Genomic DNA, 27,063 nt, shown 5'->3' with positions numbered 1-27,063 from the left:
GTTGATGTTAAACGTTTGACCCAGGATAATTGTATAGCTGATAGAAAATTGTCAATATTAATAATTTTTAGGCCTCCTTCCAAATAATCTTTACATAAAGTTATCCGTTTAACTTTTTCTTTTTTATTTCCCCAAATGAAGTTGTAAATTAGTTTTTTGAATTCATTCAGAAAATTTTTGGATATAGTTGTCACTGATGCCAAGAAAGTTAAATTTGGTAGAATAAGAGATTTTATTACTGTTATTTTACCTATCATTGTAAGATTTCTTCTGTTCCAGCTATTGATTGCATCTTGAGACTTTCTTAAAATTCTTTCTGTATTTAATCTGTCGCATTCATCTTTGTTAAGTCCAAAATATACCCCTAGACTTTTAATAGGTTCTTTATTCCAGTTGATATTTTCATATTTATCTTTGCAGCTTTTCAATTGGCCTAACCATATGCCCTCTGTTTTAGATCGGTTAAGTTTAAGACCTGAGAGTGTTTCAAATATTTCAATCAAGTTTAAAGCATAGCTTATTTCCTGCTTACATTTTAAAAAGAGAGTAGTATCATCTGCTAGTTGTGAAATTTTCAGACTATGTGTTTTGGAGTCTAATTTAATTTGAAATCCCTTAATACCAGTATCTTGTCTTATTCTGCATGCGAGAATTTCTACTGCTATTGTGAAAATTAGAGAACTGCATGGACACCCTTGTCGTATCCCACAATATACATTGTAGGTTTCTGAAATCCAACCATTATTTAGCATACAGCCTTTAATATTTTTATATAATGTTTTAACCCATTTAATAAATGAGTTTGGGAGACCAAATTTTGTAAGGGCTTCATACATAAAGTCCCATTCTATTGAATCAAAAGCTTTTGAAAAATCAATAAAAAGTAATGCACCATCAATTTGAAAGGTTTCAGCATAATCAATAATGTCTTGGATTTGGCGTATATTAAAACCAATATATCTATTTTTGATATAACCATTTTGATCCCCATGAATTATTTTTAACAGTATTGGTTTTAAACGTTGAGCTATTGCATATGCAATGAGTTTAGTATCTACATTTAATAGTGTAATTGGTCTATAGTTATCCAGTGACAAAGGGTCTTTTTTTTGGTAAATTAAGGATATTATACCTATTTTTTGTATGGTTGTTAGTTCTCCTTCTTCATAGCATTTGTTAAAAACTTCAACAGTAAATTCTTTTAGATTATTCCAAAAAGTGCATTAAAATTCTACACTTAGCCCATCTATTCCTGGAGATTTATTTAATTTCATTTGAAATATTGCCTTAGTGCATTCTTCTACTGTTAAAGGGCCCCCAAGGATTCACTTTCTATTTCTGATAGTTTGTGATCAATGTTGGTTTCATTTATGTAATTTGTTATATCTTTTAAATTTGGAGAAGTGCTTTTATATAGATTTTCATAGTATGATCTTTCTATGTTTAGAATTTCTGAGTGTTCTGTGACTATTTTCCCATCTTTATTTTTAAGCGCTGTGATACTCTTTTTGGTTTGTCTTGATTTTTCAAGGCCCAGGAATAATTTAGTGTTTTTCTCTCCTTCTTCTAACCATTGTACTCGGGATCTTATTTGTGCACCTTTAACTTTATTTAAGTAGAGGTTTTCAAGTTTTTCTTCCATGGTTTTAATTTCTTTTTCCATAGTTGGGCTTACATTTGTTTTTTCATTTAATTTTCTTAACTTTGTTTCTAAATTTTTTATATCATTTTTATTTTCAGATGATCTTTGTTTGCAGTAAGTAAGAGTTGCGGTGCTTACCTCTGATGTAAACATATCCCAAAGTGTTTTCAAATTTTTGGTGAGTATTTGTTTTTTATAGTTTTCGATTAATTTGTTTATGAGATCAATATAATTTTGCTTTTTAAGTATTCTATTATTTATTTTAAAGAATCCCCTGCCTCTTTCTTCCGAATTTTGTCTTACTTGTAAAGAAATGGCTTGGTGATCAGTATTTGATATCATTGCAGGTCGAATATCTGCTTTCATAACATGCGGTCTTATATCAAAAAATGTTTGAAAAAAAAAGATTTATCTAACCACAACTTTAATAACAAAATGAAGAGTTTTTTGCACAAAAAAAATGCATTTTACAACTTTTACTGTAATCGAACTTTACAATGTCAGACATTTCAAAATTATTCTTAAGATGGTTGTTCACATCATGATCGATCGTTCTGCGTCAAAGAACTAGTACTTTGTGCGCAGCCTCCATTCAAACGGATAACCGCCTCTTAACGTCTTCAGATTCCTGCCTTAAATCGACTAATGTGTTGCTAAGGTAGCAGCAACCGTTTCTGATGAAGGGCTTTGTTTATTTCTTGACGATGTTTAAACTGGGGTGTCCTTTTGCGTACTTCACGCCCAATAGTGTCCCATATATGCTTGATATGGTTCAAATCCGGGGTACGGTCGTGCCAAGGAAAATGAACCGAATTCCATTTGAACAATGGATCTTCATAAACGATGCTAATTTCCAACTTTGGCGAGCTCTGCACTACATTGGATACGGACAACTGTGTGTCTGTTCGTAAACAAAGGTCTCCGAAATGTTCTTATCGCACGATAACCAGTAGCGATGAGTCGTTCTCGAACAACTCTTGTTAAAAGGCTCCTGTATGCCCACCACTCTCTTTTTAATGTATTGTATTGTATGCAATGGGTTTCCTTCTGACCAATCTTCATTATGCTTGATTTTCCCTATCAGATGGTATAGGGGGTCTTGTTAATCTCGTAAGATCTTTAACATCGTGTCTTGCCTGATTTTTATTATCAAAACGACTTATAGTGGAATGGTGATGACCAACAATACGTGCGGTTGTCACAGCGACATTCCTGCTTCTTTAAGCCTGAAAATCTGCCTTCTTCCTGCAGTTGAAGAGTTGTGGAGGACCCATTACAAGGTTTCAATCACATAACTTTATAAATTTGGTTATTTAAAGTGTTGAAAACAATGACGATAAAAACATCTGTTTGGCGTTGGACTGTTTTCTGCTCTTCGGGTGAATTTTTGCCTCTATGACTCATTTTAAGTTTCGATTTTCAATTTCATTACTTTGATTCCTATCTAAACAAAGAGCAAACTGAATTCAACTTGTCTTTCTGTTCTTGCTTTAAAGTATAACTAAGCATTTTCCTTTGCCTTTATTTTCTGAAAGTCATATATCAGTATAAGTTGAATATCATTCAGTGTAATAACAAAGGAAAAATTAAATGGTTCCATTTAATGAACACTACATATTGAAATTGATAACCAAGCATATTTTATCAAAAGCTTTTTGATGCATAATGATTTATTGCAAATACCATACCCGTAACAAATAATTTTAATTTTTTTTGTCTGCAAGACATTAATCGAGACGGAAACAATATCGCACTAATAACCTATTTCAAATTACAAAACTTGTTCATGCAATATTTCCGTATGTATAAGTTTTTTTATAATATTTGAAACTTTGCCAACAGAAACAAAATAACAAATCGGGTAAACAATGGATTTGTTTAAATCAAAAGATCTATTTCAACTATGGTTATCTTTCAAACAGGTACACCGCGCCTTTGTTACAATTAACGATAGATATTTAGATTAAAAACAAACTGTCATAAAAGTTCAAAATTATAATTTTAATGATATTGAGTTACTAAAATATACATCAGAATAAATCATTCAGTTCTCTTCTGGGTATATTAGTTCGATTTTGTAAGAAAAAGGTAATTGAAAAAGCGTAGAATATATGCCTAAGTGAACTTATATAAGCCAAAGTCAGGTCAAATGTAATGATACATCAATGTCCCTGGTTAAAGAAGAGGTTGGCGCCTTACAACGAGCTGCTTAATTGCAGCACATTGGGAATTACACTGTCCCAAATAAGGAGTATGCAATTCAGTGGTTGACGTTATATGCTGTTAAACATATTTGTATTTCTTTCATTGTTTTGTATTGACATTATATATGAATATATATCTATAATTCCTTAGTTTTTTCGTTTGAATTGTTTCACGATTATAATTCATGCGGTCGGTTTCAGTTGTTTTGTGTAATTTGTTACTTTAATTTATTTCTCAATCAACTTATAAAATTTGAACATCTATAAAACACGTTTTGCTTAATGCAACTATACTTATATCTTACAAAGTTAGTACATATGCATATGTTACTTAAGTTTTATTCTCTTTAATTGATTTTTTTATTTTACTTTATATAGACTTTAAAATGACTAGTGAAGAAAGAAAGTGCGCAGCTCGAATTTCGTACGTCATACTTGATTCTTTTCCCAAAATGCTACAGGAATTGTCATTAAAAGGTATGAAACCGCATAGATTACATCAGCAATATATTAATAACCCGAGAGATTTGGTAAAAAAACTGAGACTTACAGATGAGGAAAAAGATATGATATCAAAATTGTCAACAGAGCAAACATTTCAAACATGCGATTTGTCCCTTCTTTATAAGGTGATTCGAAATTTTAATCTTGTACCTGTACCAGCCAATGGATGGGGAAAGAAAGTGTTTGGCTTAAGATCCACTGGAGATGCTGTCGAAGGATTGCGTCGCATTAGAAACAACTTAATGCATAGGCCAAATGCTAAATATGATAAGCGAAAAGAACTGAGAGTGTTTAACGAGTCGCTTAATATTGCTAGATTTATCGATGGCTATTTAAATAAAACAACGGACACATTTGAGGATGAAATACTCTCTCATCAATCATGGGATCCAGAGAAGGAGATACGAGAGAAATACATATGTGCTCTTGAGAAATTACTGGAATTGGAAGGTATGATTTCACTTCAAACAAAACAAAACAGAATGTATCCAAATTTTAATTCGAGTTGTTTTTAAGAGAAATACCGGATTGGTCTGCCTTTTCTTTGAACAAGATATAAAAGTGAATATTCAGTTTAGTTAAAATAATGAGCACAATCGAATAAATTGGAAAAAAATGTAAACATAAAACCATATATCTGTTGAATAATTCATTTAAGCGGATCTATTATTTTGACATTATGTCATTATTTGTGGCCAAATGTGCCTTTTAAGGATATACCCTAGTTTATATGTTAAAAATGCACAAGTAGTGAATGTAACTGCAGTGGTATCATTTATGTTTTTCTCAGTTTATAAGTATAATTATCTAAAAATTAGGACACGTTGATTCCCTGATATACATTTACATTTATCTTTAATTTTTTCTTATTTCTTTCTTTTCACAATTTGACTTCCCTGTTAAGTAATAATAATATAGTGAAATTGTATAACCTTTACATGCTTTATTATTAGCATTTATCATTCTTTTCTTAAAATCGCATTAATGTCTATTTTTCAGACTTGGGAGTTGAGACTGTGAATGGTTGGGAAATAGCAATGTTCATTGCAAAAGACTTACATTGGAATCCACAAAGCTCAGAAACAACAGAGGGTATGTCCGCAATTGCATAATCTAACTCTTAGTTGATCCCTTCTTAGCGGGTATACTGTTTTGCCTTTTAACATAGATAAAATTTTCAGAAGGAGTGCAGTAAATTAAGTACTTTCAATGATTATTTATAAACAACATTCTCTCCAAGTGAATCATCATTATGATATTGGAGTATTTATATTTATAATTGTAGTAATATAATTATTATTAGACCTATTACGTTTTTAACGTAAACAATATTTGCTTTGGATTCGTTACCGAAATTCTTTATGCTTACATGTAATTAACTCGATTGTACATGGATATCTATTGCATCCATAACTATGGGTTTATTTTTGTAAAGGGCTTACAATATGAAATTCTCTGAATATTTCTTTATCAGTTATAATAAGCATTTTATGTGGCACGTGACCTCATATTTATTTAGTTTGGTATAGCCTAAGCTATGATGTTATAAGGAAACTAATTAAGATTTAAAATCGTTTTTATGATCTTAATTTTCCATAAGTCACCTTTCCATTTCTGTGTAGAAACATACCAGCGTCTCCAGCATATGGAGTATAGGTGTCTTATTTGATACGTTACTCTTGAGCTACCCCGAATAACGTTGATTTTGTTGAACGAGAAATACTGCTTTCTCAAAAGTTACTAAGACAGGGATATGAATCAATCAAACGAAGGACATCACTCAAGAAATTGTACGGTCACCATCATAAGCTGATTAGTCATTATGACAAAAGTGTGTCAGAAATCATATCTGATATTCTTCCTCCGTCATTATAACCTTCCTTCATAGTCAAAATAAACAAAGATATAACACGACGGGTGCTTTATACGGTGCAGGAAATGCTTACCCTTCCGAAGCACATGAGTTCACTATTTTAGTGGAGTTCTTATTTTGTTGTGTTGAAGTAAAAGTCCTTTGGTTTTGTGAGTATTTGTTTACTCCTTGGTTTTGATTGTTTTTGTCATTTAATATATAACATTTATGTTAAATTGAAACCTTAAACTAATGTTTTGCTTCCTCCATATTTGGTCGTCCATGTTCAGTTCGTTCATTCTGAATTTGTTAGAGTTGATATCTTTCAGAGGGACTTTACTTTCCATAGATGATGCAAAACATATGTTCGTAACTTATGCTATCTCTAAGTTGTTCAATTTGTCAAAAGCAGTAGCAAGTGTGTTACTTAAGAAATCAAATAAGTAATTAGCAAATGAACTATTAACACAAAAAAAACACAAGGCAGTGAGTACTACATAATGATGTATCTCTATGATAGATTGGCATGTAGATACATAGTTTTGAAAACATATGCAAGAGATGCTAAAAATATATTACAAACAACATGAACCGGCACATAACATGCATCAAATATACTCAAGATTCACTGCTAGTCAGACGACTTCAAAGCAGAATGCTGGTGATTTGAGCTTTCAAATTGTCATCTTCCAAATTATCAGGAGTACTATACAACCTGATTTGTAGTGTGACGTTTTCATACTTATAGTTGGACATATTATGGACATAATTGTGCAAATTGTGATACAAGCATGAAATTTGGTATAAAAGTGGACTCAATGATAATTAAAAGAAATCAGGTGCTGGCCATAAAAAAATCCATTTTTTCAAGATGGCCACTGATCATTTTGCAAATGGCGTCATATCCAGTTAGCTACATTTGGTAAATCCTTGAAAGCTGTGTTATAGGTATAATCCAATGTTAGTTTTTATTAAACGTGAAGAACAGTTCCTCAAGTACGAAAAAAACAGCTCTTAATTGACAAAAAAGAGTGACTTCCGGTTCAAAAATGGCGGCAACATTTTTAAAAATGTATTTTTTCTATAATTTCCATCAACTTAACAAGTGATATCACATTCTTTGTTAATATTAAATGCCTAGTTTTGTCAGAAAGACAGGTTGGTAATCTTATAATTATCTGACAGTAGCCAATAAAAAAAACATACCAGGAAGGAGAGAACGGTAGTATTTACATTTACCAACACAGCTGGATTATCGCCTCTTCATTTCAAAAGTTCCCGACAGGAGGATGCAACTTTAACGGCAGCCGAAGAAGTCCTTTTTGGTTTCCAACTGTCATCGTTTTTTTTTCTTTTATCCAACCCTAGTGTTCATGAATTGGTACATAAATCAGGCTGAGCCCAAACTTGTCCTCCTTGATACGCTGCTCTTTTGATGTGCTCCGGAAAAAAAACTCTTATAGGCGGAACTACATCACAATGCCGCTGCTTCCTGGGTAAAAAGTTTCATCGTGCCTCACTAACAGCAAATGGTGAAGTTGTTCTGTCTTATATGATGCACACAAATGCTTCTATTATGTCTGTGTATGTGTCTTTATACTTCAGCAAAGAAAGAAATACGTCCTTTACATGTTGGAATACTTCCCATGTCATCCAAACTGACCTATTCCCTTTCCCACGAAAATACGACACAGTGTCACATCCAATGAATGTATGAATGAAAGGAAGAGTAGCTACACGAGGACCAAACGCATTTGATGTATCACGTACAGGAAACCATCAAAAGTCTGCATTCCTTACAAAAACCTATTCACAGTTTGTTCTACCATATGTTTGGCAATAACTCTTTCTTAACTAATTCTTAACAATACTACATTTGTGTCGGCGGTACCTCAATTTACCGTCTTCATTTTCATAATCATTCGGAACATTGACAAACATTCCTATATCTGTTTTTCCATGCTTACAAAGGGTAGCTGGAAAGTATCCTTATTAGTCTCTAAAAAAGCATTTCTGTCGGCAAGACACTTGAAAAATTTCGTTTCGTTGTCATCTTCATAGAGAAAACTACTCCAGAACCAACTTTTGTTTTGTCACATCTAGCCTTCAAATTATTCATTTAGTAAACTTCTAACACAATGTCTACTCTTAAATACTTATCGATGAAAGATTTTTTTAAGGCAGTATGACACATTTGCAAAATCATCCAATATTGTTGCCCAACAAGGTGGCCTGGAATCAATCATTACTGCCCCATCAACGATAAATGCGTCAGAATTTGATCTTTTTAAAGAAGTTCTGTTGTGTTCATTAAGTCGTTCATCTGCCTAAAACCACTAGATCTTCCAAATTCATCTGATAGTCTACTGACTTCTAGTGCAGTTACCATCAATATGTCTAAATGGGGTCTTCGGTTAAACCTATGACAAAACATCGCCCTTTACAATTGCATTATTTTGGGTTTTTTGCCTGATCAATGGTGCTATAAGAAAAATATTTTCTGGTCATACGTACAGTGAAATTATCATTTTCAAAATCAATTGCCACCTGTGGGTGATGTATGAGAAGGGAAGCCAGATCTCGGAGAAGGTCGGTACCGATCGAGAATATGTTATACGATCAAGACCTATATAAAAACAGTATCATGCTTTATATGGATGGGTGTACAAAATCTGACTCATGAAATGAGCATACTACCAAATTCACAAGAAGTTCCTATTATTTTACAATTGAACGCCAGGAATAAAACTGTGGTCGAGATGACTATATTTGCTTACACTAGTCTATCAAATCATTGAACGTCACAGAGTCATGACATGATTATAATTTATGTGTTTAGCTTTCTTAAGCCGATATATACAATTCAAGCTAACACACATAGAGTTATCTGATGCGCGTGTCTAGTCCTAGGTACATCTGAACATTCATACAAAGAATATACCGTTCCAGGTGTTGCAATATTGGTTTAAGTGAAGACACATGTCCATCTACTATCACGTAATATACCACCAAGAATTTTATAACCAGGCATTTCAATGTGCAATCTATCTCATATGACGATAAACTTATCTTCTCTGTACAAATCAGGCCATTCCCACTGAATATCCATTACCAAAAGTAGCTGATCTGCTGTTACTATTGGTGTTTCTCTCGTATTAACCACATGTTCCGTCTTATCCATCATATATCCGATCATTGCAACAATGGGGTTGTTTTTAAACAGTGGCATCATAGAGTTAACACTTACTTGAACAGCTCTACAAGAGCCTTGCTTTTTAGAGCAATGAGATGAACTACGATCTATACAAGTTTGCCCTGGTAGTGCATACAAATCACTCATTATGTATATAAATAGTTTGCGCATGCGCAAAATTGTTAAATCATGTGTGTCATAACCTTGAAAAATGTTATCGAACCAAATCATAATATCATTAAAAATGTTTTTAAATGAATTTTGTTAAATTTTCGCGCATGTGCAAACCCTGTATAAGTCAAATACTAATGTCTAGTGAATTATTCACTTATAAGGAAGGTAGCTACCAAACCTGACAGCTGTTTTGCACTAAAAGAAGGTAAAAGAAAAGTTTTCCAGAAAAAAAATCAGTATTTTCAAAATGTTTTTTTTTAATGGCCAGCAGTTGTTTCTTAAAAAGTGAAAAATAATGATGCTTTGTGGTAATTTTCATGCTTGTATCATCATTTGCACAATTCCCTCGATTTGGCCTGCTAATATCTTCCACTATTAGAACAGGTTGTGATGTCGTCATTGTACGTTTTTCCTGGGTAGTTAGTTTTCTTTTGTAATATATCATTAAAATGTTAAAAGTACAATGCTTCTGAATTCTGATATATCTGCAGACATTTTATCATTTATATAACATTTTATTTTCATATTTGAATATATTCAATTGTAACACTTGCATAACAATATTTTATCTTTTGTTTTTTTCTAGAAAACATCCCACTAACAGTTTACGTAAGAGCAAAGTGTTTAAACAAGGAGGCTGTAATACAAAGACTAAATGAAATGAAAGAAATAATCAACAAAGGTCAATACAAGATCATTTTCAAATATGCTGAAAATGGGTCTGTAATACTACACGTGGCGGCAGTTGCTTTACACATGGATACAAAAGATGCATTGGTGAGCGAAATGAAAAAGTTCATCAAAAGGGTATTTTCAATTCTCAACCCAACCTGTATGAAACGTCCAAATGAGCAGCACGATATTGCACTGTGGTCATTTACCAGGAAACAACTTAATACTAAAGTTGAGTGCGTCTTTGCAACATCAGATATAGTTGAGGAAGGTAACTTTTTTTTCATAGACACGTTTAAAGTAAGTGAGCGTCTGTATTTTGAACATGTTTAATTTGCAGCTTTAATCATTTCTCGACACTATTACGACCAGTCAAACTTCTATGTAATGAATCTCTAATTAACTGTACTTTAGTAGTTCTTCCTCAGTACTGGTCTTTGGTGGAACGTTTAGATAAGTTGAAGTTAAAACTATACAAAAGATTTCTAGAGAAGAAAGTCTCAAGCAGTTATAAGTTAAAACTGCCAGGTTCAACTAAAGGATATTCTTTTCAAGTTTGTTTTAGGATGTACGTAGTACGTCATTTCACTATCCGAAAATGTTACTGTAGATATGATAGTGCACATTATGGCATCTTGTATGTGTTCTATAATTACTGGTTAGATTTATTTAAGCCTATTGTAAGACTGACCAAATTGTTCATCAGTTTCCTTGATGTTGAATGTTTTGTTTATACATGTATATGATAGGAGATATAAGTGCACACCCATAATTTTATGTTATAAAGCGACTTTGCAGGTGAGATTTCGGCATTTTTTTATATATGCACTTTAGGTCCTGTGTTCATGGTGCTGGTATGTCTCGTGTGTGTAGCTTGTTTTTCAGTATGTTAATAATTTAAATGAAATTTGGAAACCTGGTTGTCTATCTGCAAATTGGAATACATAAATCATGCCTCTTTAGATTATATAGTCTTTTTTGGTTGACTACCCCCATTTGAATTACATATCGATCTGCACACGTTTCGGGTAATTAGGGATTGGCGATGATAACACAAATGAATATTATGTGAATGCAAATTAATAACACACACTTCATATAATTATATGTTCAATTAATGATTATTCTAATTAACCTTATGCCATTTTTTCGCAGAAGAGATGGTTTATGATGAATACGATGACTCCTGGTTGAAAATGAAAGTTACGGTTGATTCATCCATGCTTAAAACGCATGAATCGCTTAAGAAAAATGTCCATGGTTTTATTGGTAGCATTATTCAGGCAACGAGAGATTTACATTCACCCAATAAAAAAGTGAAAGTTCACATTCATCCTGATAAATTAAATATAGGTATATTCCTTTTTCAGTAATTTTGATTTAGTTAGACTATAAAATGTGAACAAAAAATGTATCAGAACTCTATCATTGTCTACAAAGAATGCAAGCGACCAATTTTATTTTCATGGTTTTTTTCTAACTGCGCTCGTAAAAACGGTATGACCATATAATTCAAATATGATTCTAAATGTTACATCACCTGGCCTCAAAACAAGTAACCTGTGTCAGACTCTTACATGTCTAGCATCCGTCGCATGACATTGTTTATCATCTTCCGTTACAAAAAACATAGGAACTGAAATAACCAGCTCAAATGTTGCTACAATTATCCTAATAGTGCGGTGACAGAAGTGTAAAAAGTCGTCTAGATCGCGAGTTTAATCTCCCCAAATAACACACGGCTAAAAATGGTCTTAACTTAAAGACAAATATGTCTTCTTAAGTTTTTGCCCTGTCGTCAGAATTTCGTACGGTCACATTTTTCTAAAAAGTCGTTTTAATGACTAGTAGTATATTGGAAAGTTTCAACACCCCTTTTTCAAAATGAAAAATTGTGTATGTTCACTTACATTTAACTGAATTAGTTTTTCCTGAAGCTATTTTCATTTATCGAAATATTCTATTTAGTATTTCATTTTCTTATACTCTATAAAATTTGCGAAGTTAAGACTGTTAAAAATTGAGGTATTTTTAATTGCAAATTCAGACACAAACTTTAGTTTCTTCTTCATAGTAGCAATACAAATTATTCCATAATATTTTTAGCATATAGTATTTCATAAAACTAATCAGTGATAAAAATTTCGGAACCAAAATATGAAAAAAACCTTAAGAAATCAATGGAAAAAGAATGGAATAAAAAACTTCAATTTCAAAGCGGAACTTAATCACTTGCCTTCCGTCACATTTTGTATATTAGTCAATAATTTGCTCTCAACTGATATATGATATTACTACCTCTTCGCTAGTATATACACATATTTGCACTGATATATGCTACATTCTTTGTTTGTATGTGTTTATATTCTCTGTTTTTTTGTTATAAAACATTAAATATACTTTGTCAGAAAAGTCTAATTGTAAAATCAAAATAATTGACGGATAGTTTCAATAAATATTCCGTGATATGTCAAGTATGTTTCAACTTGCTCCATTAAGTCCAAAGAAAAGACAAGAGTTGTTAAATTTTATGCAGTGCTTAATTTGCAAAGAAAAGAAAAAATGGACTAAAATTTTGAGTCAATTTCCCAGTATAGGAAAGTCGATTTTTGTATCTGTATTGAATAAAAGATTAGATGAGGTGAACATCAAACTGTTTCATGCGAAAGCTGTTAATTTACAAAACTCCGTGCAGGCTGTGTATCATTGTTCATGCTTCAAAAGTTACACAAGTAAACATATTTGTCCCCCCTTTTAGAGCGAGGAAGCTTGTAATCTGATATTTAATGACGACATACAATTATCGGACTGTTGTCCCTCAGTTTCGGGTATGTGTACGCGTTCTAGAATGCAGTCGTTCAACTGGAGCGCTTGTATATTTTGTTGCAGCAAATCATTTTAGAAAGATAAAAAAAACTACTCAAGTTTGAATCAGATGAGCGTATTAAGAATGTTTTAACCGTGTCAGATAAAGTTAAAGTTGAAATAGTTTCCCGTCCATTTTTTAAACTTCTTGAGCACTCTGTCATTTTGGTTGCATTACAAATTATTTGCTAAAAACGAAAAAAAAGCAGATATCTCAAATCACGATATGGCTTTAATAATTTTATTTTGGCAATTGACAACGATGTAATGGTCATTCCTCATGACACCGCTACTAGATAAATATACTACTTAGTAGTAGATCTTTTCTTCCAGCTGATTCTAATTTAGAATATTCTACTTAAAATGCAGTCTTAACTCATTGATATCTATAGAAATTCAGTTGTCAAACAACTTCAACAAGTTCAAGGCAAATATAACAATATTTTGTAGCAAATGACTAATTGAGATGCCATATCAGCTGTGAGTCGATTGAAAACTGATCTCAAAATTTTTATGTCAAATGTTATAGACACAAATAACGGACAGATATGTCATTCCACTGCAAGTATACAATAGAAAAGACAGCTCTACAAACTCTACAGAAGTATACCCAACTTCGGATGAATTGTCTCTTTCTTCTTCAATTCAGTCAATGCCTTCGTCTTTATTGCAATTCATTTTATGGTAACTCGATGAAACTGCATAGCCAAGACTATTCTCAGGAAATGGCATCACAGAAATTGCGTAATTGCAGCAATTGTTGGGTCAACCGTTTGTGTGACCATTTTTTTTTAACTCCTTTTCATTTAGGATTGGCTTTACAAATGTACCATGATTTTGGTTCGAAACACCTTGTTGAAATATTGAATGCCAATGGATTTTATGCTTCTTAAAGTAAAGTGCGACGCTACATCTAATGTGTTTCCAACCATGAAATTGAGCGAAATCAAGATAGTGTGTATGTCTCATGCATAATGTTTCCCCATCATCTTTGCAAACAAGCATATGGATGTCATCTTAACCCCATTTTAGATCTCTGTTAAATCTTCAAAGGTGGATGAATTGAAAGGGATGGTTTGAAGCTGGTATTTCTTTGGGAACAAATGTCTTCGGACTTCCTACAATACCTTGTCAGTACTTGTAAAGAAAAACTCAAAATAACGTGTTTGCTTTGAGCAGAACCTTTCATGTGCATACCTGTGGCCATGAGTGAAATGTATAGAAATATTAAAAACATGTCTTGTGACGGTTGGTGAAAATGAAGATGATGGAGATAACGGTTGATTAGGTACAGAGCTTGTTGAACTGAAACACACGGTCCCAGCTCCCGGGTTTGGGGAGTGTTAGCGTGCCCTTAAAAAAGTCAAACCCCGCCACATTCTGTTTGTGTCTGTTTCAAGTCACGAGACGGTAATGCAGTGTTTGTCGTATGTGTCTATATACTATATTTTTTTGTTTCCTATTCATTTTGTACATTAATCAGGTCGAGAGATTTTTCGTTTGTTTTACAATATTCATTTCGTGAATTGAAGACTATGCAGTATAAATTTTACTCATTGTTGAAGCCCGTACTGGACGTATTGGTAATTTATGTCTCATTTGGAGGGTTGCCTCATTTGCAATCATATCACATCTTTTTTTATATGGAATACTTTTGAAGTTTATGGTACGTTGCAAGGGAAAAAAAAGGGGGGGGGGGTAAAGGTACAAAACCTATAATGTAATAGATATTAACCAGAGTAAAATACGCAACAACAGATAAAACTATATGGAAGCAGTAATAATAGAGAGAAAAAAAACCAAAAGCAACGAATAGTCTATAATAAAACCTGAAGTATCCGCAATTCAATTTGAGGTCATATTTGACCTTAGTGTTCGATTGCTTTGATTTGATACCTCACCCAATATTATAGTTTAAAAAATAATTATAAAGTATTGTCCTGCATGACACTTGATTTTTACCTGAAATTGAAATTTTTCAAAAGGTTAAGATGCTCTAAACATTTTATAGGTTGAAAACTTATTTTTTGAAGTTTTGTTTATAAAACGTCGTTTTAGGATTTTTTTGATAAAATAAATCTTAATGATTAAGGTTTATGTATAATAACAAACATTAATAAAGCCAAAACAGTATCGTTTGTATTTATGTAGAGTTTAGAAATAGAAAAAAATGTCAAAATTGAAACCCTCCAAAATTTTCACAGATTTTCACATATGACCTTTGACCTCAATTTAAAAAAAAATGTGACCATACCAAGTCCTGACGACAGGCATATTATTATAGTAAACGATTTTCTCTTTCCAACGATATATTATATAGGTGTGTGTTCGTTGGGGAGATTAAATTAAAAAAAATCTACCTTCAGTCACCGCGCTATAAGGGATATAATTTAAAAAATGTTTGATGACCTAGCATGGCAACCAATAAGTTGACTTGGCTAAAATTTAACCTAGGGTTAAAACAAGTTCTTATCTTGATAATCACTAAATATAGACAAATCTGATGTATGATAAATTCAAATGAGATTTATTTTCTGTCCTGATACCTAAAAAGAGCATACGTCTTATTATAGGAATTATTGTCCTTAAACATCAAGTCAAGATTTATCTCCCTTGAAATTTTCAGGAAATTCAGACATCCTGTTATAGGTTGTGGCCCCTGAATTGGTAATTTTAAGGAAATTTTAAAGTGTGTTGTTACTATCTTGAAAAATATAAGAGATAGAGATAAACTGTAAACAGCAAAAATATTAAGCAAAGTAGGATCTTCAAATAATTGTCAATTGAACGCCTCTATAAAGTACTGCTTTAGAATGCACTTAGGTAAAGTTTTTGATCAAATGTTCGGACTCCTTGTTGTTTTTCCATACGATGCAAGGTAAAATATTTCGCCCCATAAAACTTTTTTATCTTTCATCATAAGCTCATAAAAGGTCATTTGACAAAATTTAAGTAGATTCTTGATTTTCTTTTGATTTGAGACTCAAATAATACCAAAATTTGAATGGAAATATAAGGTAAAAGACCGAGTCAGCCTTTCGCCACATTTTATTAATCTATTATCTCGAAATGGAGCTCCATGAACTATATGTATCAATATTTTTAGCGTCTTTCGATCCTAAACTAATACTCTTCCAGCTTTAAGTGTCAACTTTGAATTCTTGATTGAATTAATTTTACCTTAGATCACCTACGTTCATCCTTTAAGTCAAATTTTCACAATTGTTCGTAAATTTGTGTTATCTTTAACAAACATTATCTCCTCTGAAAGTATTGTTAAGTTGGCGGCAAAGTTAAGCAACACAGCTTAAATTTGGAGTAAATATAAAGGGCATAAAATTATTTTTAGGACCAAAATTGTCAATTGACTCCTTCAGGAAATATTGCTCTTTAAAGTATTTGTGTTTTTTTTCTTAACGTTCATTTTTTTTTTAATCTATAACAAAAATCTTCTCTTAATCTACTTGGTTAAGTGAAATTAAATTGTAGGCTTTGCTTATTGCAGAAGGCCGAACGGTGACCTATATGTGTTTATTTCTGTGTCATTGTGGTCTCTTGTGGACAGTTGTCTTATTGGCAATCAAACCACATCTTCTTTTTAATAAGCCACAATTATTATGAGGATATCTGGCTTAAAAAATGTGTGCACCTTTTCCTACAACCAAAATGATCCTCATTTGTAACAATTGAACACAAGGGTTTACTATAATTAAAGTATATGGGTAACATGTTTACAAGCTATTTCAAATATGCATTACTTTAAAACTAATTCAGATAATGACAAGTGGTCTTCAGTTATTATCTTTAGATTACAATTGCACCCTGTATAACCCCGATACAGATGAAACCGGACGTTGACGCGTTTGAATCGAACACACCGTGTAACACTGAGTTCAGACAGTAAGAAATTCATACTTTTAAAGACAATCCAATATTTATTATTCGGATATTTTCCTCCAATATATTCTTTGCCATAAAACTCATTAGTCACTAGAAGGTTTTTCAAAAATGTGACATTTATATATACAAACACCCAAAAACGCACGACGATATCAATGATAAAACGTGCTTTGTATTTTTAAACATTCAAAACTTAATTTTTCTCGTACCTCATAGTTTTTAAAACATACATTTTTGAAAACTTCATAGTATAAATTAAGAAACTTATAAAGATCGTTTGTTAATGTAGTACCTAGAAACAAAAACAAAATACACTTTTAAATCAGGATTATAAAGATGAAGAGACAATTCTAAATATTAACTGGTTTGCTTCCTTCAATTCTGTTTTTGTGTTTGTTTAATTTTTAAGGTATAAAAATTATGCTTAAATTCCTCGAACATTAAGGTCTTTCTATTGTGGTGCAAAAATCTAAATGATTGGTCAGGTCATTCTGGTTATTATAAGCACCCTAAATACCCACCCATATGCATTTCATTCAAATTTTGATTAATTTCGCAGAAGACCACACGGACCATATTTATATTCCACAGTTACCCTTGTCGTCATTGGTTAATTATGGGTTGAGCAAAGCATCCATCACCAACCTAACCTTAGACATTTGTTGTGTTTCTTCTTTCATGTTGGTACTTAACAATTTATGGACCCTTGTTTTTGTTTATGACACGCGTATGTAATGGCTGATTGTTGGTTGCTTAACGTTCACTTGCAAATATGTCATGCATGATCAGGATAAGCACAAAGTAGCAACAAATACTACATGTAAGTCCTGGAAGGGGGCCCTCCGGAATTACGTCAGGGACGTTTGGACTGCCACTGATGATGTATATTTTATAAGGACACAAATGGTGCCCTTAACAGGCTATTTATGGATCTCTCTTGAAGTCTTTGCAAGGGTTCGTACAGTGAAGTTAGCGTGGTAATCTCTTTACACGAGACATTGGAATTTATATTCCCATTCGGACTGGACGTGACTGTGTACTTTTACTTCCCACACAACTAAACGGGTGGCCAACTTTGGTCCGTTTTTATAGCCGGTCGGAAAAATACCAAAATGATCATATCTAATAGTATATTTCCCAGTCACCCTTCACCAAATTCTTTCATAAATAAAACAAATTGGCCACAATATTGAAAGTTTTGCTGTACCTGTTAAATCAAAACATCACTTAACATTATTACAATTTATACACACTTATGAGAACTCATAATACCGTACATCCTATCGATACTGTTTATATTTGGCATTGCACAAGTTCATGCGTTTGATTACGTCTTTACCTAAAAGCATAGATATACTGATTAACACTTTAGATACATGATTTACTTCTTAGATGTAATTCGCTTTGAAATAACTATCAGTTACCACAATTACTCCTTTGTCGATATTTTATGTATATGGTTTTTGAGCCTTGTACCGACATTATGAGTTTAGCCAATTGTAACTGAACTTTTTTATCATGTTGTGCTGTTACACCAGTGTTCTAGGTAAAAGAAAGGGTTGGTGCTCACACGTTTAATTTCGATCGTCGCACTTTTTTTTGTCGGTCCAACGTCAGGATCCTGTAGTACATTGATTATATAGATCTGTCCTTTTTTCTTCTTTAATACATAATTCATAAGTTATAAATTAATAACCGTTAGTTTTATCGTTTAAATTTTTATTGTTTTTTTTTTTTTATATCGGGGCCTTTTTTAGCGGACTGTGTGGTATACGTTTTCCTCATTGTTAAATATTGTGCATTGGACCATTATAATTGGTTTATACACCCACTTCATTTAAACTTTGGTGGAAAGTTGTCTCACTGGTCATCATACCACATCTACAAAGCTTTATATGTAAAAAAAATAATAAAAAAATAAAGCAGTTGGAATGCCATCTATGGCATTCGGCAAATTAAGTTAAACGAGCTCCTACATATATGTTTGCTTTCGTCTAGGCGAATTTGGACCAACATCGACATTTGGAAGAGCCTCAAATTGTGAAAAGGAAGTCATTAAAGTTTTAATGACTGTACTATACTTTTTGAAACTCCATTTCCTCTGGAATATACTTATTAACTGTTTATTTCATCTAGAATAACAATGAAAGTCTCAATTTTCAATAGAAACATTCCTAGCAGATGTATGCTAGTTAAATATTTCAATTTTGGCTTTGTATGATAGATATTTTAAGTTTAACTACTTTGACTAAGTTAACATGGTTAAAAGAAAAACATTTACAATAAATTAAAATACAGAAAAAGGGTCGCCGACACCATCTCGAAAACCTTGACAAGAAAGTGATTTTTGCCGGGTTTTGTCAACGAACTGTACAGTGATTATTTCAAAACGCACAACGAACGCGACACATTTGATGGAACAAACAATACAGTAAGAGAAACAGTATTTTGTATGATATTGCGTTTATTCTAAGTTCTAGGGCACATTTGAATGCACGTAGTAATTCAATGGATAGTTTTTTAGTATTGCTTAAGGTATTAATACGTAAAGGTGTATACACGAAAAGATATTCAGCATTGTTTATATCATAAACCGTATGAAATTGCTCCATGTCTGTGCGTTTTGCATCTAGCTGTTTTATCAAACGTTTTATACAATATCTAAAACTTACAACAACTGTATAATTGAATAAATAAACTAACATGCACATTGACATATATATATATACTCAAATAAGTTCTAGAGAGGCATTCGAAATTGTTGTCATCCCAAATGTTGTCTTTATTATCGCTTCGAACGCGTCAACGTCAGGATTCATTTTTATCGGGGTTATACGGGGTTAATTGGATGAATTGATTTTTTTAGGATGTCCAATTTATCAGGGGGTGCTAATTATTTTTTCATGATTTATTCCATTTTCCGAACTATTTACTTATAGTATTTCTTTAAACCAATAGTGTTCATTTTCTTTCAATACATATGTATTAGATGAATGCCTGATGTGCTAGGTGAGGTCAGGGGAACCCCTGCCATTTTTGTTATCAAAGGTGTTCCATAAAAACAGTAAAGGGCAATTTCGGCATTATATAGAACCTGCACAGTGAGAAATATTTGTTTGAGCGGAAAGCCTCTAATTTTCTTTCTCTTACATTTCGATTTTGATTTGTTAACTTAGCGATTAATCGTTATAAATATGTGTTGCAATATAACATTGAACTGATTAAGTGACCCCTGCATAAATTAGAAAATATTTCTTGAAATTTGAATTTGTTTATTTAAAAAAGAAACAATGATGACTGTCATTGGCAGGTCTTGTCTCTTTTTGTTCAACTCATAATAAAAAAAAAATGATGAAATAATTTTTAAATACTCCATACACTTGAGTCGTTTTTCACTCGATCATAGTTTTTTTTTAATCTTTTTGTACGTTATTTCAAATAAAGATAATATAATCTCTTTAGTTTTTCGTGTTATATGTATCAAAATCTTATAATTTCAGCATATTATTAATTTTTAAACCAAAACGAGAAAGCCGTTTACCTAAAAGGGCATTTACTGTCAAATTCATGTTCACTAGTTTGTTTGAAATTCTTATTTTTGATTTATAACAAAGTAAAACATATATCCAAAGTACAAAAAGTCTAAAATATAGAATTTTCAATGCAAGGGTTCGATAAAAGTATATTCTTATCTAAACGCCATACAATATACAATCAATGTGACTTTCAACCGTCATATAACTCGATTTAAAAAAATATATATTGATATAAATAGATAGCCAGCTCGTGGAAATTGATTCGTATATGTCTGTTTGATTTCATATTACAGATTAAACATTTATATATATCCTGTATAGGTAAATGTTTTATGGATCGAATCAGTCAATGAAAGTGTTTGCCCTTTTTTACCGTTAACATTGACATTACTTTCCTTTTAACAAATGAACACACCTAATGCATGCGTAACCAATCTCTAGCTTAGGGGTTACATAGTAGTTCACATCTAAACGGAATCAATGGGTCAAATTATTCACCTGCAAGTGAATATTTCTTCACTCAAAGACATGTTCCTTATCTTATATTGTTTTATTGTTATTTCACTATAATTTTAGTTTTCATAAATGATTGAACAAAAACCCTCATAAATTTAATAGTTCACCAGTATAAAGCAAAATATGATGTCTTATGAAAAAGTGTCCTCAAGACGATATTTTAACGATTACGTAAATCATATTGTGTTCCGATTCATGATATTTTTTCAAGAACGACAAATTTCCATATAAGTTTTGTTTTTATATAGGTGATGTTTTATAGATAAAGGACAATGCAATTATTTTTCATGAAAGAGATTTAATAAAACAGCATATGAACGAATTAAATTTTTTTTTTAATAATATCATAGTAACAAACGTCATACCAAACAATTATTAACGCTGATATGTATTGAAAACATAAAACGAGATATTACACAAAATATGCAAACAAGAAATTACGATTCGAGAGTACTCGAAGTTACTGAAAGCTAGTTAAGGATGTTCGGTTTTCATGTTTTGGGATTTTTTTCAGAATTTTGGAATCCTCTGGTTTTATTCATTTGAATGCTTTGACAATGATTTCCTATTGATCCCTATTTGTCTTCTTATAAATCGTTTAGATGGTATAATGACAAGCCATCTGTGAAAGTCTTAAATAATTTTATTTAGTTATTAATAGGCAGATTTCGAAAACAAACATATTAACCTATATATTTGTTTTTGCTTTTTTGCTTCCTTTCTTAACACCCTATCTATATATACTAGTGTTATAAAAAGCTTATTATTTTGAAACTGATTAAGGAACTCCCTTAAAAGATAAAACAATTAATAATATAAAAAACATGAATAAGAGACTTAAATGAAGTTAAACACATTCCATTGATTTAACATTTTAACGTCTTGAACAGTCAAAGAAGACATTACTTTGGCCAAATAAAAGTATCGACAGGCTGTATGATAGTTAGGAATTTACCCGTAAATAAATAAGAAAAAATAACATGGATGTGTGTTTGTACAACCCTTTTGAAAGAATACAAATGATTTAAATTCATGCTGACAAATGTATGACAATGTAAACTATATTCAAATATATAATTACAACAGATGTAAAAAAAAATGTTCTTATGAGTTTGTTTAAGGGTTCGATAAGTTTCCGCGGTTGTTGTACATATAAAACAAGTTATTGTTACAACTTTACTTATATCTAAATTATGTATACAATTCAATTTGGCACAATTAATGTACAGTTTAATATGGCACAATACGAATGTTTGATTGTTATCAATTATAAATGCAAATTTGAAATAGCCTTATTGTAGATGACAACATATTTCTAGTTATGAATTTAAATATTTACATGCTTCGTGCTTGTCTATCTCAAATGAGAATTGTTGGACGCATTATTTCTCAGTTACACCTTAACTGTTTATGAAAAGTATTCCAAATTTTTTCTAACAATTTAGTTGCGTAGACCTCGTTAGGGAAGACAAATTACAATAAGAATATATTTTGATTCGTTGTAAATTATTATCATGGATAGATATCTGCAATAAGATATTTTCATGGATAGTATTTTTTAATGAACTATTGTTGAAAAATATTAAGAATTAACCTACTATTTCATAATGATGTATTTTTCCTGCTAGTATGTCGGTTAAATATCGGCTGAAGACAAAAAAATGGTATAAGATTTTGTCCAACAAAATATATTTTAGATGGAGAACATTATCTTACGCTGGTTTAAAAAAAAATATGATAATAAAATCTTCATTAAGGGCTTTCATTTTAAGTATTCTACGATTCATGTATTATCCCCATAAGTTTAAATTTAACAGGTTTAACCCTTACCATGCGGTACCCGTCTTTTGACGGGCGGACCCTAATAACCGTTATTTGGCTCCAATGGCGTTCCATACTTTTAGAAGTCCACTTTATGATACTTATTTTAAAAGTTATGCATGTTCCGTCAACCTCAGGCTATCCATATTCACGTTTCTCATGTATAAGTAGCATTTTGAGCACAACTACGGACTTGGAAAATTGAAATTGGCTAAAAATCGGTTTTCTGGAGGGGTAGGCTTCACATCTGTATCTTACACAAGAAGTTCAGAGGCATAAAACTGGCAAAGATAGTGCAAACCCACAGCCATATAACTGCTGATCATAATTATTATTGAAATACGCTTAGGAAACAACTACTTCCGGTTTTGGGTCCATTCGAAGTCAAAAATCGGCAAAAATCGTGAAATTCAGTATTTTGGGTCCAAATGACCTTCTGTAGACTGATGCATCAATATCAGATTCACTCCGACCTAACAACTGTTGGGGTCAATTTGTTCACTAGGGTCCACTCTGCACGCAGGCTACAGCTGGATACCTTAACCAGCAACCCTGGGTCTTCTGGGTCAAGAGAAGCGGTGAAAAATCGGCAAAATTGACGCTTTATGCACCTGTTGACCCACTTTGGGGCAAATTCCTGCCAAAAAATGTTTTACTCATATCGTGCATGGATAACAAAATATGTTTATCTTTCTATAAATTGTTCTTTTATGCATCGTGTCAACCACCCAAATGAAACAGCCTAGTTTAGCTATATCTATATCATAATGTCCTATGTTCTGAACATTTATTTATGAACATGACATATATAATTACATTTATGTCGATATCAGAAACCATCACATTTCTTAATCTTTTGCCAATATAAGTTTATATCTTTGGGTTACACCGAAGATTTTTTAAAAGAAACCTAGAACCTTTGTTCCTTCAAATCGTTCCTTATTATCAAAGATATTAACGTAACGGATTGTGATTTTATATTCGATATTGAACTATCAAGAGTCAATCGCCACGGCTTAAGTGAAGCAATAACTGCTTATGTTTCCTGAGCATTTGAATTTTTCTTTTGCCTACAGCGATACAAATCTATGTTTATGTCTTTGTTGATTTGATAACTCCTTACAAAACTTTGTCGTCGTATATGATTTTGTATATCATAAAAACTATCGGTTGTGAAACAGATGGTTAGAATGGCGTCGTATATCATTTATTTACTAGTAGTAAATCTATATGCATGTTCTTACAATTTGGGTGTTTTCTTTCAGAAACAGAAAACCGAAAAAGACAAAGAGGTATTTTAAACAACAGTTTATTCTTAAAAATATTTTGTTATTTGTATATGTGATTATTGTTTTATTGATGTTTTTCCTGCTTCTTAAGAAAACCAGGTAGGATTGACATTATATGTAATGTAATTATGACATGTAATTATGACTTGGAGATACATGTAGTATGGTATGGTTCAATTAAAGTATACAATACCAATCATAAATAGTGTACTACATGTCAGTTACTAACTTGTAATTGCGTGATATTGACTAGTTAATTATAAATTTTACACACATTGAACCGTCGATTAAATAAAATATTCAAAAATTTAAATCAAATTATTTGTTCATTTTAAAATTCAAACATTATTTTTTTGTATTGTGATTCCAACTTTATTACTCAATTCTATTAAATTCTAATTGACATATCCTGTTTTAAGCAAGATTTTTTATTTTTAATAATATATTTTTTTACAATTGTTTGCAAAATGCATCATAATATACAAACTCAGAAGCGATAACCATTTTGCAGATGAAGAGCTTAATGAAGATGTGAAATGTTGGAAGAAAATAAGACACGAAACCCTTCCAAGACTGAACGATTTAAAACGAGAACTCCAAAGGGCAAATGACAAAATACGATTCGCAAGAACAGCGAGAAATGTAACAACTGGTACATCATTACTTATTGGAGCATTGTTGGCCCCTTTTACAGGGGGTGCGTCTTTAGTTGGGGCTGCTGCGATGACGACTGGTGTTGCTGGTATCACGTTAGTTTTTGAAACTATCATCGAAAAGAGTGTTATTCAAACAACACAGGCCGGTGTTAACAGAGATAAAACGGAAACCGTCCGACTACGTCAGAGAGTAACAGCTTTTCAGGGCAATGAGAGCTCTCCATTTGCCGAAGAATTATTTACAATTAATCTTGACACCATCATCAATTTAACTGAAAAGTCACTGTGGTCTTTTCTCCAAAGTTGGGCTGGAACTGAAAGTACCTCTTTATTAAATGCAATTACCACACTAGATACCTACATCAATAATTTAGAAATGGAACTTAAAACCGTAAGTACAAACAATATATCACATGTATAGAATTAATTATTAATGGATGTATCCGTGAACGATTTAAATTCTATTTGAATCGTGTGCTTCTGATTCATAGAAGACATAAATCAACAATTTGCGAGAATGTAGGTTGATACGGACTGACCTATTAATAAATTTTTAGGATAGGTATTCAACATCTCATAGAACTATTTATGCCTTTCTGGCGGCGGCCTTTGTCATATAATGTTATTAAGCAATATCCTGATAAAATTCGCACCTTGTGACCAGTTATAACATTTATCCTGCAATTGGGTGTTCTACTATACAGTTACAGCCCTACAGATATCGCTATGCTGTATCTGTATACTATACAGATATCGCTTAAAAGCTCCGCCCACTGCCGGACTGAGTATTGTATGAACCTGTGTGACCTCAGAATGTGTATTGCAAATTCATTCCAATGACGTATCAAATGCGAATTAACGCATTACTTTTATACGTTTTGTATGTTTTCAAACATTTCTTTAGAGCAATAAGAATCACACTAATTTTCTGATAACATACACACATGAACAGCAGTCTTTTCTACGATGACAACTATCGATTTCAAAACTTGAATGTGTAACAAAAACAACCATGTCATTTCAGCATGCATGTTTAGTGAATGTCGAGTCGAAAGCGTAGGACAACTTGCACACTCCTGTTTCAAATTGGACAATGTTTTGTTATTTGTTTTTACTGTTGAAATTAGTTGTTATGTTAAAATGGATAATTATTGACTTTGAGCGATGTATTATTGTTGACCATTCGAGATTCTTTTTTTGCCAAACCGTCTTCAGCCGAATGTGTGATTATTGTATCCTATTACTACACGGGCTTCAAGGGATTTTAAATCGAAAATAAATGCAAATGTGTGTTTGTGTCTTTCAAAACACAAATAATATACAGAATTAATTGTAGGATAAAGACAATAGCAATTTAGTGTCTTTTAATATCAGCTGTATTCGTACTCGGCGCGGAACAGGTGTAATAGCTCGCTAAAAGCTCGAATAGACCTTTTTCCTAGCCTCGTACAAATTCAGCTGATATTTAAAGACACTAAACAGTTATAATATATGTAACTGCATGATATACTTTAAATTTTGTCAATGATGGACTATAATTTAAAAACAAACAGGTGCTAATCATGCATAACATACGAAAATTATTTGATCATTCGTTTGATGTGTTTGAGCTTTAGAATTTGCCATTTGATTAAGGACTTTCCATTTTGAATTTTCCTCGGAGTTCATTATTTTTGTGATTTTACTTTTAACATATGTTTTAGCAAGATTAGCATTTAATGTATTTGGAATAAAAACTGTATTGTAATAAAGAATCGGTGCAGTTTGGCGAGCTTTTAGACACTCATGACAATTTATGTTGCTTTATTGTACATACCGTCCTGCTTTCTTGTAAAATAGTATATAAAAAAAAGATGTGGAATGATTGCCAATGCGACAACTATTCACAAAAGACCAAAATGACACAGACATTAACAACAATAGGTCACCGTAAGGCCTTCAAAATGAGCAAAGCCCATACCGCATAGTCAGCTTTAAAAGACCCCGATAAGACAATGTAAAGCAGTATGTTGTTCTCAAATTCAGATGTGTTTTGGCACCTTGAGACCTTAAAACTGTTTTTTCAGGAAAAAAACTAAAAAAAACTTGGAAAGGACTTTAACATTTAAAAGCTTCTTTTCCGATGGGCGTTAATACAATTTGAAATACATGTAACGTTGAATAGATATCTTTTTTTTTTATTTTCACTTACTATATAATTAACAAACGATCAACGGTATTCTATTGTAAGATGTCTGAA

At 32.0% G+C, this 27,063-nt stretch overlaps 1 protein-coding gene across 3 annotated transcripts in view; it reads left to right on the top strand.

The window, feature by feature from the left end:
• Positions 1 to 27,063, top strand: part of LOC134699982 (uncharacterized) — a 50,573-nt gene that overhangs the window by 23,016 nt on the left and 494 nt on the right. For all 3 annotated transcript variants that reach the window (XM_063561385.1, XM_063561384.1, XM_063561383.1), the window contains exons 2-7: positions 1,741 to 1,820; positions 4,225 to 4,800; positions 5,350 to 5,442; positions 10,156 to 10,512; positions 24,145 to 24,171; positions 24,680 to 25,215. In XM_063561385.1, coding sequence (XP_063417455.1) covers positions 4,233 to 4,800; positions 5,350 to 5,442; positions 10,156 to 10,512; positions 24,145 to 24,171; positions 24,680 to 25,215 — 1,581 coding nt within the window. In that variant the 5' untranslated portion in view covers positions 1,741 to 1,820; positions 4,225 to 4,232. The remainder of the gene's footprint in view (positions 1 to 1,740; positions 1,821 to 4,224; positions 4,801 to 5,349; positions 5,443 to 10,155; positions 10,513 to 24,144; positions 24,172 to 24,679; positions 25,216 to 27,063) is intronic.

The sequence above is a fragment of the Mytilus trossulus genome, unplaced genomic scaffold, assembly GCF_036588685.1.
Source record: "Mytilus trossulus isolate FHL-02 unplaced genomic scaffold, PNRI_Mtr1.1.1.hap1 h1tg000103l__unscaffolded, whole genome shotgun sequence".
Classification (NCBI taxonomy): Eukaryota; Metazoa; Mollusca; class Bivalvia; order Mytilida; family Mytilidae; genus Mytilus; species Mytilus trossulus.
Note: the sequence above shows the minus strand (reverse complement) of the source record. Positions and strands in the feature narration are given on the sequence as shown.